Below are 13,407 nucleotides of genomic sequence, written 5' to 3' on the forward strand. Positions count from 1 at the left end.
TATCAAGACAGGTGGCCTTTCAGATAAGTGGGTCTGAGGCTTTGAAGGGCTATGAGGTCAGTATCTTGAATGGAACTCAGGAACTCATTGGTAACCAGTGAAGCAACAGATATAATGTTCATATGTTGCCTTTTCTAATAAAACAGCGCTGCAGCGCTCTGTTCCAGCTGGAGTTTTGAGGCCCTCATTCTGGGAGACCCATGCAGAGTGCATCACAATACTCTAGCTTCGAGATGACTGTGGCATGGCTCCACAGGGCCAGACCAGCGTGATCATGAAAGGAAGTATCATCCAAACTAAATAAGGACGGGAGGAAGCGGTTGAATTAACTTGCTCCCTCAGCAATAATGCTAGTATGACCCCAAGACTAGTAACCAGAGCCAGTTTGGTGTAGTGGTTAGGAGTGCGGACTTCTAATCTGGCATGCCGGGTTCGATTCTGCGCTCCCCCACATGCAACCAGCTGGGTGACCTTGGGCTCGCCACGGCACTGATAAAACTGGTCTGACCGGGCAGTGATATCAGGGCTCTCTCAGCCTCACCCACCCCACAGGGTGTCTGTTGTGGGGGGAGGAATGGGAAGGCGACTGTAAGCCGCTTTGAGCCTCCTTCGGGTAGGGAAAAGCGGCATATAAGAACCAACTCTTCTTCTTCTTCTTCTTCTTCTAACCAAGTTAGCATGTGCCAGTTAGATGCCATCAGATCTGGGAAGCACTGTTTCAAGAGCTCAGTCTTCCCAGCCAGCATCATCTATCTTTTGTCAAGATTCACTTCACCTTTAGTCATTCAACCTCAGCAGCTAAGTGCTAGTTAAGGACTTCCACAGCAGTGCTGGGCAGCTCGGCAAAGAACTATGGAGCTAGTTGTCATTGACATATTGATTCAAGTCCAGTTGCTCCTTAGAGGCCAACAAGACGTTTAGGGCATAAGCTTTTGAGAGTCGTGTAGATCAGGGGTAGTCAACCTGTGGTCCTCCAGATGTTCATGGACTACAATTCCCATGAGCCCCCTGCCAGCAAATGCATGAATATCTGGAGGACCACAGGTTGACTACCTCTGATGTAGATGACACCCAAATAAAAAACCAACAATGATTCCTCCTAAAGTTTTTACATAGATAATAAATAGCATGGAGGTTAAGGCTGAGCCTTGGAGAGACTCGCGGGTGAAAGCAAAAGTCTTCAGCAGCAGCCTTCTAAGTCCGTTCATTAAGGAAAGACTGAAAACAGTCCAAAGCACATTCTTTGATGCGTGTTTGTTTTCAAGTTTTTAATGTACTTTCATACTAGAATCATAGAATCATAGAGTTGGAAGGGGCCATACAGGCCATCTAGTCCAACCCCCTGCTCAATGCAGGATCAGCCCAAAGCATCCTAAAGCATCCAAGAAAAGTGTGTATCCAACCTTACTACCACAAACTGTTTCTGTTCCCTTCAGTCTAGGATTTAAATCAGGGTTTGGGATTCTGGTTGGAGGGAAGAGCACAAACACTGAGTGGTTCAAGCATAACAGCATGGAAACAGAGGAGAGAAGGATGCATGCAAACCGAATTATTCTCCCAGACTGATTTGACAACTCTGGTTCGTTATTACATCTGAACCATGCCACTGACAATAAGAAGACAAACGGCAGCATTTACCATCTCTCCTGGCTGCTGAAGATGTAGGGTATAAACTGAGGTTAATTGCTCACAGGCCATTTCAGTGGCAGTTGCACCAAAGAGAAGGATATATATTAGTTGTTGGATACTTTTGGCTATTATCAGTGTTTCTTTCATTTTCATGATCAGTGTCTTTTCTCTTTCAATGTTGTTTTAATCCTTAAGTTGCCATTGCACCAAATGGACCACTACAGCTGAACAATCCAGTTTCAGAAAATGTGCAGGGTTTGCAGACATTTACAAATGCTGGTGGAACTCCACTGTTACAGTATGTGCAGACGTCTGATGGTCAACAGATCCTTGTGCCCAGCAACCAGGTAGTAGTGCAGAGTAAGTACTGCCCTTGAAAAATTTGGAATGGTTGGCTTTTTCCACCTGCTTAGTATAGTTCTAGTCACAGATTCTCACTTTACTTGTAGAACCTACATGCCCTTTCCCAAGTATAAAAATAGTTTTCCATAATGGAAATTTTTTACATCAAATTCTAATTTCCATTGTAGGCTTATTCTACAACTGGTTCTAGCCAGCTCATTGTTTATACACATATTTATTTTTCAGAACCTGTGCACTTAATTCAAATATATTTATTATTCAGCAGTAATCCAGAGATTCAGATGAGTGCTAGCAGTATAGATCTTAAAGCACAATTCTAATCATAGGCATAGGAACAGTACAGCATTGCTAGGCTTTTGCCCTGTCAAGGTTACAGCATGTATCAAAATTGTTGGGAAGAGAGTTGGCCCTGCTCAATAAGCAGATTAGCAAAACGACGACCCATCAGCAGAAAAATCAGGAGCGACAAAGAACAAGCCGACAATGGCATAAGGAACTCCACTTTATTGAGAGCTCGGAAGTCAAAGTCAAAACAAGCTCCAGTACAATGCCTGCTTTCGGGAATCCCTTTCTCAGTGACCTTGTATATATGAAAATATATCTGCTAATACACACCTTCATACAAGCGTTCCTTAATAATTCTAATAATCCAATATTTAAAAATAACTCATAAGATGTCTTTACCTTAATAATTCCAATTACTAATTGTTTCAACATAACTCAAAGATTTTCTTTCTCTGTAAAGCAAATTCAAACATTTGTTGTTGTATTTCGTGGATATTATTTTAGAAAAAAACATTTTCAGTATGAAGACAATTATGTTTACAAATTAATGGGTTAAGTCTAGCCCCCGGTTTAGCCACCTTGTGTATGCTAAATTTTGAAAAGAAATGGTTAAGGAATGTTGAAGTTAATTCATTTTCCAAAAATATTTATTTTTACACAGTTCTTGGATGATACTTTTTAAATTTACAATAATGTAGAAACTCAATGATTTTGTTCTTTGGATCAACTCTGTTCGCCATTCCATTAAATTTGAGCTTAATATGGATCAGAGGGTAATTCCATTTTTGAATAAGCATGTGATTAGACTAGTCTTAGCTTTTTTTATGATTGAGAAACCCCTGAAACATTCTTCAGGCTTTGAGAAACCCCAGAAGTGGCAAAACAGTGCAGAATATAATTGGGAAGCATAGCTGTGTACATCCCTTCCAGGCCCATCACTGGCCATTTTGGGAGGGGCGGGGGGTCACATCATCCAATAAATGTTTAACAAATTTTAAAAATATATAAAAAATTAACTGCCACCCATTTGAGAAAACCTTCCAGGCCCATCAAGAAACCCCAGGGCTTCACTAATTCCTGGTTGAAAAAGCCTGGGTTAGACAGAGCGATGGAATGTTAAAAATGGTGACTTTTTTAAAAACAGCAGATTGCAATACAATACTACATGTTCCTTCCTATCACCCATGTCATTTGAGGGGGAAACTTAACATATGGGCAATTTGGAACCCAATAATTACAAAATAGCATCTAAGGCTTTGTCTCTTTAAGGGGAAAGGGAATATCCCTGGGAGGTTATAAAGCATGCCAAATGAAAGGCTAGCAGAATGAATTGTTGGAGTATAAAATGCTCACAAGTGGATCGACTAGTATGTGTGTTTGGATTTTCACCGTTGCTCACCAGTTAAGAACTATTATTAATAAATATTGGAACATGGTTTCCCATATTAAAGGTTGTGTGGAGAGACCATTATTTGCCTCGAAAAGAGGAAGGAATATTGGCGAAACTTTTAGTCCACTTAAGAGAGAACAACCTCCCCTTTGGCTAACCCTTCCTCATGGATATTTCAAATATGGTCTTGTGCGACATGTGAGATCATGTTGGAGATAAAAACATTTGTTTGCCTCAGGACAAACTGCAAGTTGACTATTAAGTCTTTAATTAATTGCAACACCACCAACATAATCTATGCAATAATATGCCTCTGAGAACTAGTCTATGTTGACATCTCTATATGTCCTCTCAAGGTATGCATTTTAGAACATATCTCTCAAGTTTGAAATAGAATACTTATCGCTCCTTTGCCCCAGCACTTTGTAGATTCCCAGTGTTCTGCAGAACAGATCAGATTTTGTGGATTGGAACATCTGGCGATTACTGGTTCCAACAACATTAACATCATTACTGAAGCAGAACTCATTTTGTCTATGAATACGGTGACTCCTTTGGGTTTAAATAGTCTATTGGACTTGTCCTGCTTTTTATGAATGGTAGAGTTGATGCTATGAATTGTGGTACTCTTTCCTGGATTTGGTTGTATTAAGTTTCATGCGGTCAATTTCACTGGGGATGTTTCCCCTTTAAGAATTATGATTGTTGGCATGACACTGCATTTAGCTTGACAGTTTGTGTGACTTTTTGGGATCAATATTGTAGGCTACTGACCCCTGAATCCCCAGAGATTTTGGAAATTATATGACCTTTTAAGGCAAATTTGATACTCTATAGCAGGGGTTGTCAACCCCCAGTCTGCGGCCCGGTAGCGGGCCGCCGGCAGCCGCACCTGCCTCTCCCCTCCCCCCCTCCCACAGCGAGAAGCTCGCCAGGCCCCGAGCTAAGTGGCCGCCAAAGCAGCTGCTTTGCTCACGGCCCGGCTAGCTTCTTACTGTGAGAGGGGGGGAAGAGGCAGGCGCGGCCTCTGGCACACCAGTGGACGCAAACACGCATGCGCGGAGCTGCCACGCATACGCGTTAGCGCCCCCTGCTGGCAAAAACACATGTGTGGCTACTCTGCGAATTAGCGCCACCTGCTGGCAAAAACGCGCATGTATGGCACCTGGGCCGGCAGCTCTCCCCCACCCCCGGAGGCAGTCCTCAACCGGAAAAAGGTTGGGGACCACTGCTCTATAGGTAAGCAAAACTGTGTATGTTTTTTGGAGGACCTGCCCCACTATGTTTTGGCTTGTCCCCTGCACTTTGAACCCAGGGGCAAATTCCTTGCCAACTCATATCCTATTTCCAATTTTGACAAACTCACCTGCCTGTTATCAGATGTCAACCCCTATGTTTCATATAGGGTGGCACTTTTCTCTTTGGCTGCCAGGAAGATTCGAGCCAAAGCATTTATACAGGAGTCTCCACCTTGATACATCATTTAAAATTTTTTATTGTGATTCTGTAGTCCATGTTTACAGTATGTAATTTTGGAGAAAATAGTTTTATTTGCATTTGTACCTTACCTTTTTCATTGTGCTTTCTAATGGCCTTTGGCTACTTACAATAAATGTTATTATATAACCTTTTAAGGCGAATTTGATAGGGAAGCGAAACTGTATGATTTTTGTATGCTGGAAAAATTTGGTGATACTATGAATAAGGATTGGATGGTAATAACTTAGTGCACTTAGTGACTGTTTGAATTTGCTTTACAGATAAGGAAAACCTTTGAGTTGTATTGAAACAATTAGTAATTGGAATTATTAAGGTAAAGACATCTTATGAGTTATGTTTAAATATTGGATTATTACAATTATTAAGGATTGCATGTATGAGGGTGTGTATGAATTGTACTATTAGTTTACATTATTTTCTGCGTATTATCAGATTTATTTTCATATATACGTTACTGGGGAAGGGATTCCAGAAATTGGGCATTGTATCGGAACGCGTTTTGACTGACTTTGTGATTTCTGAGCTTTCAATAAAGAGAAGTTTCTTATGCCATTGTCGGCTTGTTCTTCATTGTTCCAATAAGCAGATTAGGCAGAGATCAATGGATTCCCCAGCTGAAACTGAAACGAAATGGTGCACTGGTGTGGGTTAATCTTTGAACTTACTGGAAAGTTCCCGGTGGTCCACTCCCCTAGGAGGCCAGTAGAAGCCAAGAACAGTCTGAGCCAAGTGGCCCCTGTGGTACTGGCAGTGCTGCAGTGACTGTGGCAATGGGTATAGAATTGGTCTACACAGCTACCGGCCCAAGCCAAGTGGTTCCTGCAGCACTGAGCCATTTGGGTCAGCTTACTCCAGACTGAACATTTTATTCTGCCCTGGGGACACGTGCTGGCTCTAGTATTTTCTCTCTCTTACCTCCCTTGTTCCCACACTCTGCATCCAAATTGTTCCCCAAACTTCAACGTTGTCTTTTGTTGATGGTAGCCTAGTCATTAAGAATGACCACTAGTGCCTCTTCCTAAGGAACAGTATTTTGTCCCATTTAGTTTTTTGTGCTTGAGCTAAAATGCAACAGAAAGTTTTCTGGTACACTACCAACTTTGGCAGTCACCCTCTGCTCATGCCTGAAATGCAAAAGGTCTGTATGTCTTTAAAATACTCAGAACTATTAGTTTCTTTCCTACCTGTTGCTTCCAGGTCACTAAAAGGCACACACCCATTTCTATATTCATATGCCCTCTGCAATTGATTTAGTGCATTGCATTTTGAACTTGGATATATGTGCGTCGTAAGTGTGAAAAATAAAGTCAGAACTGATGTTTAAATACTTCCCTGTATAATGATTTTCTGCTGGTTTTTCGACAGCTGCTTCAGGAGATATGCAGACATACCAGATACGCAGTACACCAACCACCACGTCCCTCCCACAAACTGTTGTGATGACAACTCCGGTCTCCTTGACATCTCAGTCAACCAAGACAGATGATCCACAGTTGAAAAGAGAAATACGGCTAATGAAGAACAGGTATTTGGTTTCCCAGTTACTGTTAGCCATTTCCTAATGCCGCTTTGAAACTCATTGTCTGAAACACACATGTGTGAATCAGGTATTAGCTTCCATACCATATTGTCTTTTTGTTCTCCCTAAAAGAATATTCACTATCACTTTCCATTAAAATAACACTTTTACTTTAGTTTAAAAAAAATTCCATTTGACTTTGCCAGCATTTTGTATAAGGGAGTTTTTGAACAATAAGGAGCAGAAGAGAAGCTTTTTATATAAGCAAATATATTTGTGAAATCATGAAACAGTCTCTGGGTAAAAGGTAAAGGTATCCCCTGTGCAAGCACCAGGTCATGTCTGACCCTTGGGGTGACGCCCTCCAGGGTTTTCTTGGCAGACTCAATACGGGGTGGTTTGCCAGTGCCTTCCCCAGTCATTGCCGTTTTACCCCCCAGCAAGCTAGGTACTCATTTTACCGACCTCGGAAGAATGGAAGGCTGAGTCGACCTTGAGCCGGCTGCTGGGATTGAACTCCCAGCCTCATGGGCAGAGCTTTCAGACTGCATGTCTGCTGCCTTACCACTCTGCGCCACAGGAGTCTCTGGGAGACACAGCCAAATCCATTCATTCATCTCCCTCAAATTTTGTGTGTATGCGTGTTCAGCATTCTGTTTCACACAGCAGCCAACCTCTTCCTGTGGAAAGCAAACAAGGCATAGAGGTCGAGGCCTCCTCCCCTGCTGCTGTCTCCTTGGACCAGTATGTTATGTTTATTAGGTTTATATCCCGCCCCTCCCGCCAAGTTGGCTCGGGGCGGCTTACGAATAAAAAAGCAAGTAGTCTTTGCAACAGTCAATACAATAACAGTGACTTATTTATCCTGACTTAGATAAATGTGATCACCCCCAGTCCAATCATCTGCCTTGTACAGCAAACTTGGGGGAGAGGTGGATCTCACTTTGATTTGAGCATCTGTCAGAAATATGTTGAGATTTTCTGCTGATGACTATATTAGTAGACCCTTGAAAGTATTTAGAGTTGGATTCCAATAATAACATCTACAAATGGAAGACACCTTTGTTAGCAGAATAGAACTTTCCTACTACTGCCCACTGATCACCTCAAAACACTGCTGCTGAGGGAGTGGAGTTCCCCTGAAGCGGCATATGGGATATGTTGGGTGTCTCCAGTGGAAGAGGGGAATCTCCTCTTCTGTTAGCGGAAATTGTTAGGATCTGAGCCTGACAATAATAGGTTATACAGCTGTAAAGGTTGTTTCTAGCAAACCATGGAACTAGTGGAACAATAATGAAAGCTGTGGAGAAGACGTGGATCAATTACTCATTTTAGGGGTCTACTGAGAGGAGAAAGAGCCTCTTGTGGCGCAGAGTGGTAAGGCAGCCGTCTGAAAGCTTTGCCCATGAGGCTGGGAGTTCAATCCCAGCAGCCGGCTCAAGGTTGACTCAGCCTTCCATCCTTCCGAGGTCGGTAAAATGAGTACCCAGCTTGCTGGGGGGTAAACGGTCATGACTGGGGAAGGCACTGGCAAACCACCCCGTATTGAGTCTGCCATGAAAACGCTAGAGGGCGTCACCCCAAGGGTCAGATATGACTCGGTGCTTGCACAGGGGATACCTTTACCTTTACCTTTTACTGAGAGGAGCAGCAAACACATTTGGCTCTTCAGGATTATGAATCAGTTGTTCCTTATATGCTCACATTTGCTTTCTTTTTTTAATTCATTTATTAGATTTTTATTCCACCCTCCCATACGGCTCAGGACAGTTTACATAAAACATTGCAGGGGTAATACATAGAACAGTCTAAACATATATCACATATAATTCCTCTTTAGCAGAGTGTCATTGCATTACTGATATCTAGTGTGCATTCACTTCTCTGACTATTTCAATTTTGTGTTTTGAAAAAATAACCCTTGGGAGAATTGGAAAATTAATTATTAAAAGTTTAGAAACTTTTGTTGCCTTTGTTAGTTCTTTGTCTGTGTTGCCAGATTTTGTTGCCTTGTTGTTGCCTTTTGTTGCCTCAACCAGGGTTTCATGAAACCCTGGAGCATCAAGACAGCCCTGGAATTTGGTTTCCCAAATGGGTGGGAATTAATGAATATTTAATATATTTTTTTAAGTGTTAAACATTTATTAGGTGGTATAACCATATATGATAATGTCATCCCCCAATAGCCAGTGATGGGCCTAGGAAGGGGAGGGGCCCCAGTTGGACATGTATACAGCAGTGCTTCCTAACCGTATTCTGCACAATCACATCATTACTGGGGTTTGTTTCAGGGGGTTTCTCAACAGTAAAAAGTTGAGAAAGGCTCCCTAGACAGTATTTTATTTAATTTGCTAACATTGTTTCCCAGCTCTTCAAGTCTAGCTCTCTGTATTGTTTTGCTTATTAAGAGATCAGTGCTGTTAATTGAATTTGTTATCAGGTTTTGTAATCTTAAGTCTCAGTGAGAAAAGTGTATTATATATGAAACTAGCCTGAAAGCCTGTTGCATCCAGGAATACAACAGGCTCTAGCAGAGGGCCCCAACGGAGGGGGCTGCTGCCAACCTACCTGGAGTCGCTTTTCGTAGCTGGGGCAAGGCGTCAGGAGGCGGGCTGGCTGGCCTGTGATGCTAGAGCCGCGTATCGTGCTGGCGTCTGGGGCAAGGACAAGGCTGCCGGGTGTCGTGGTGCACAGCGGCCAAGTCTGTTGCCCTGGTGGAGGCTGGGATGATGTCTGCAGAGGTGGCCTGGACATCGTGGCTGCTGGCGGGCTTCGTGGGCCTGCGGGTAGGTAGGATAGCAGAGCAGTGCCATCCTCGCCAGCCAGGCAGCATCTGGCCACAAGGCTTGGCACACAGCTCGTGGCTGGCTCCCAGGGGTGGGTGCTCCAGGGGCAGCCCAATCCGGACTCGCCCAGCTTTTCTGGGCACGTCTGGATTGGCCCATGCTGGCAGAAGTGCAATCCGGACACCGGACATGTCTCTGGACAGCCTCAGGCTACCGAAACTCCAGGACTCCTGCCACTCGCCAGCGGCTCGTAAGCTGCTCCAGGTAGTCCCCCACTCCCCATACCCACTCTCACTGCTAGCGCCCATTGCATTTCAAAGTGCAATGGGCTTTTTTACTAGTCACTAATACAGTAGATAGTTCTGAGTCCTTAAAAAAGCCTTGGGAAGCTATGTGTTTCAATCAACAGTGCTGACTCATTTCACTTTTTAAAAATTTTATGCCAAAAAGATGAAGTTCTGTGTTAGTGTGTGAGTGGACGGTAACTGCCACCTGAGTTTAAAAGAAAAAATGTAAACGTAAGTTAGGCATGCCTCAACTGTGAATTAACGCGGTGATTGCAAACTAGCTTGACATATTACAATGTTTGTCTTCAATTTCAGAGAAGCAGCCCGAGAATGTCGTAGAAAGAAGAAAGAATATGTAAAATGTCTTGAAAATCGAGTTGCTGTCCTTGAAAACCAGAATAAAACTCTAATTGAAGAGCTAAAAACTCTGAAAGATCTTTACTGCAACAAAAATGTGTAGGAAAAAAGCAAGCCTTTTGTGAACATCAGAATTTCAGAGGGAATTTTTTATATTAATTTTTTAAAAATTCAAATGAAAGGTCAAGAATGAATCATTTCAATCCAGCTTTCACAAAGACTGTTAAGATTCTATTTAGAACTTGTTTGGTGACAAGAGTACAAAAAAGAAACACAAAATCCTCATGAAGAGTTCTACTGGCACAACTGGAATCTTCATTAAATCAGAAGAGAGGGACGTGCGTATTCAATCAAGAGATATTAATTTCCTGGGCTACAGTTGAATTTTGAAATGTTTGCGATATTTGATCGTAGTTAAATTGTGGAAGAACAAAGTCTTTGCCTTAGCTAAAAACATCTGTCCACATATATATAACCAGCATTGATTTTAATATCTTACCTCTCTAATAGTCAGCTTTCTTTCAGTTACTTGTATGTAAATATTGTTGCTTCAAAATGTAAATTCTAATCTATGTTTTTAGACGTTAGAGAAACCAGTAGCTTGCTAGAAAGTGTAAGAAATATTTGCTTTCAACAGGCAGGCGATTTAATTTTTTTCAATGCATCCTGTGTTTTCACACAGGTAAAGGCAGTGCGCTTTTTGAAACCAGAAAGGTACATGGATATAGTCTCAAAAAGATGCCATGACCTTGGTGATGCCAATGTCTCTGTATGTTGTATACATCAAAGCTATAGATGATGAGAGAAAGTTTCCAGAGGGCTTTTATTCAGCATTGTCTCTTATTTGTTTGGAAGATTATCTCAAGATGAACTGAAATGAACAGGCAACACACATTCTGCTTGAGCATCCTGTTTTATTGTCTTAGGTTAAACAATTTTCAGTTTCCTTAATACTGCTCAAGTTTAAAACAAAATGAAGCAAAAGTTTCATGCCAAAGCAAAATTCTAGTATGAGAGATTAAATTGCACAAATACAATATTTAGTTTATAAACTAGGCAGTAATTTGTCTAATCTTTTTAAAAATGAAAAGTACTGTTATTGAAACAGATGCCTGGTATATTTTTGTAGCTGAATTACTACATTTACAAATTCTATAGTTGAGTTTCTATAGATATGTTAAATGTTTATGCACTTCCAGTAAACAGAGTTTTCCCAGTAAACAGAGTTTTCCCTCAGATGATCAAGTTTATATTTTTATGAGATTAAATCAGATGTTATTCTTTCTATATATTTCTGTAGGCAAAATTTAATTTAATAAAAATGTCAAGAATATTTTTGAAAAAATAAGTACTGTTCGTAAATAATTGCATGTGTTTTTTGAATTTACTAAAGATGCTGTCAGGGATCATAATATGCATCATTCTGCTTTCTTTTCAAAGAATGTTAAAAGATTTTTTGATATGAACTGAATTCCTGAGTACTTATTAAATATTAAATTAACAAATGGAGCCTTATCTTAGTTAAGACTGAAGCATTCCAGGAGTGTTGCTATTAAGCACATTAAGTACATTATGGCAAGGTGATGTACACTTGTTTATAGCCATGCAAGCCTATTTCAGAAATATTGGGCAATTTTGAGATTATCATGGTGCCTCATTCTACAGAAAATTCTATTGTATTGAACTATTATAGAAGTCCTGCCAAGATCTTTTTAAAAACTGCAGTGTCTAAAGCAATACTATCTAAATTAGTGAGGCATTGGTGGGTATAAACCCTGTAAGGAAATGGGCCAAAACTGAAATTAGCATGTCCAGTTCAGCAAACCACTTTACGCTCATGGGAAAGATTGTGGATGTGCAGCTGGTTTTCTGTGTCTTGTGTTACTGCAGCCCTATGTCTATTATAAGCTACTTTTCAAACTATTTCAAAAATGGTTTGTGATACAATTTGAGTGGAAGTGGATGAGGTGCTTTATAGAAAACACAGAAGCTGTTTGGTGTACATGTGTCTTCTTCCACATAATCACATCCAATCAGTTTGACTGTGTAAAATGAATCTTGTAATGACTCCTGTATGCTTATTAATTTTCTGTGAATGAGTTTTCATTGAGAATCCCAATTTCAGGCCTCAAATTATTAAGATGTGTTATGCAACTCTAAATAGCCTTGTAACTATGTTGTATTTTATTTTACCCATGTGTCTGTTGACATTTTAAAGCCGCCATTGTTTCAAGGAAAATTAATAATTTCAAAATAACTGATGTTGAGAGGGCACTAAAATTGTGTGTGTTCAGAGAAAGAATAGAAGTTTTTTTGCTTTATTTTTCAGAGAAAATGCATTGAATTGGTTGATACTTGTTGACATGAGTAAAAACATGGGTATGTCATCATAGAAGTATTATAAAGTTGTCCATTTCTTTCGCAGTCATTTTTAACAAGAAAAATATTTGTGCTATTTACCATTTCTATCTACTGAGGAATATTTGTGCTATTTACCATTTCTATCTACATGACAATTATAAAACTGAGTCTGGAGCATAGGTAATATAACTCTAGTTACCATAGATTTGTCTTCAGAGTTAGCAGCTTAGATTAAAGATTTGTAAATATTTTTAAATAAACAGATGGTTGCACTTTCGACCTCGGTAATAAAGGATCCAAAATACGATCTCAAACCGACTCATTAATTCAGACTGTGAGGGCATTGTGGTGCTGGTGTTAATTCTCATTGCTGTTCAGTCTTAAAAACACTAGGAGACAGCACATTTCATTCTATTTTAACCTTCATCAGGATTTTTAAAAATTAACTACCTGTACCGACAAGAGAAATACATTGCATTTGTTTTGCAGAAGGAGAACCAGCAGAGGGAGCAATGAAGATAGAACTTTCTAATAAAACCCCCAGTTCTTCAGACACTGGAGCTATTTGTGGGTAAATGTTTGCAGCTTTGATGACCCAAAAACTGACTCAATTATAGATCCTCATAATCTGTTTGGAATGAAGAAATGTTACACAGCAATTTTACATATGCTGTCTGTATTCAACTGCAAAATATGTTTTATTATTTAAACTAGGGACAAAGCCCGTTGTCTCCAAGAATACAACGGGCGCTAGAGCTTGGCAGTGGGAAGAGGAAGGGGAGGAGTTGTCCAGTCTGTAAGGGCTTGGGGTTGTCATGTGTGTTGTGTGGGAAGTTGTGGTGGCATGGTGGCAAATGAGGCCATGGGTGTCAAGAACCTGTGGTGTGGAATGTTCGTTGAGTGTGGGAGAGGACTGACCTTTGGGAATTG

General features: G+C 40.8%; 1 protein-coding gene across 2 annotated transcripts in view; it reads left to right on the forward strand.

Annotated features, from left to right (window-relative positions):
• Positions 1-12,784, forward strand: part of ATF1 (activating transcription factor 1) — a 33,235-nt gene extending 20,451 nt beyond the window's left edge. For both annotated transcript variants that reach the window (XM_077328655.1, XM_077328656.1), the window contains exons 6-8: positions 1,825-1,989; positions 6,533-6,692; positions 10,075-12,784. In XM_077328655.1, coding sequence (XP_077184770.1) covers positions 1,825-1,989; positions 6,533-6,692; positions 10,075-10,219 — 470 coding nt within the window. In that variant the 3' untranslated portion in view covers positions 10,220-12,784. The remainder of the gene's footprint in view (positions 1-1,824; positions 1,990-6,532; positions 6,693-10,074) is intronic.
• Positions 12,785-13,407: the final 623 nt, after the last annotated feature.

Source organism: Paroedura picta, chromosome 3 (assembly GCF_049243985.1).
Source record: "Paroedura picta isolate Pp20150507F chromosome 3, Ppicta_v3.0, whole genome shotgun sequence".
NCBI lineage: Eukaryota > Metazoa > Chordata > Lepidosauria > Squamata > Gekkonidae > Paroedura > Paroedura picta.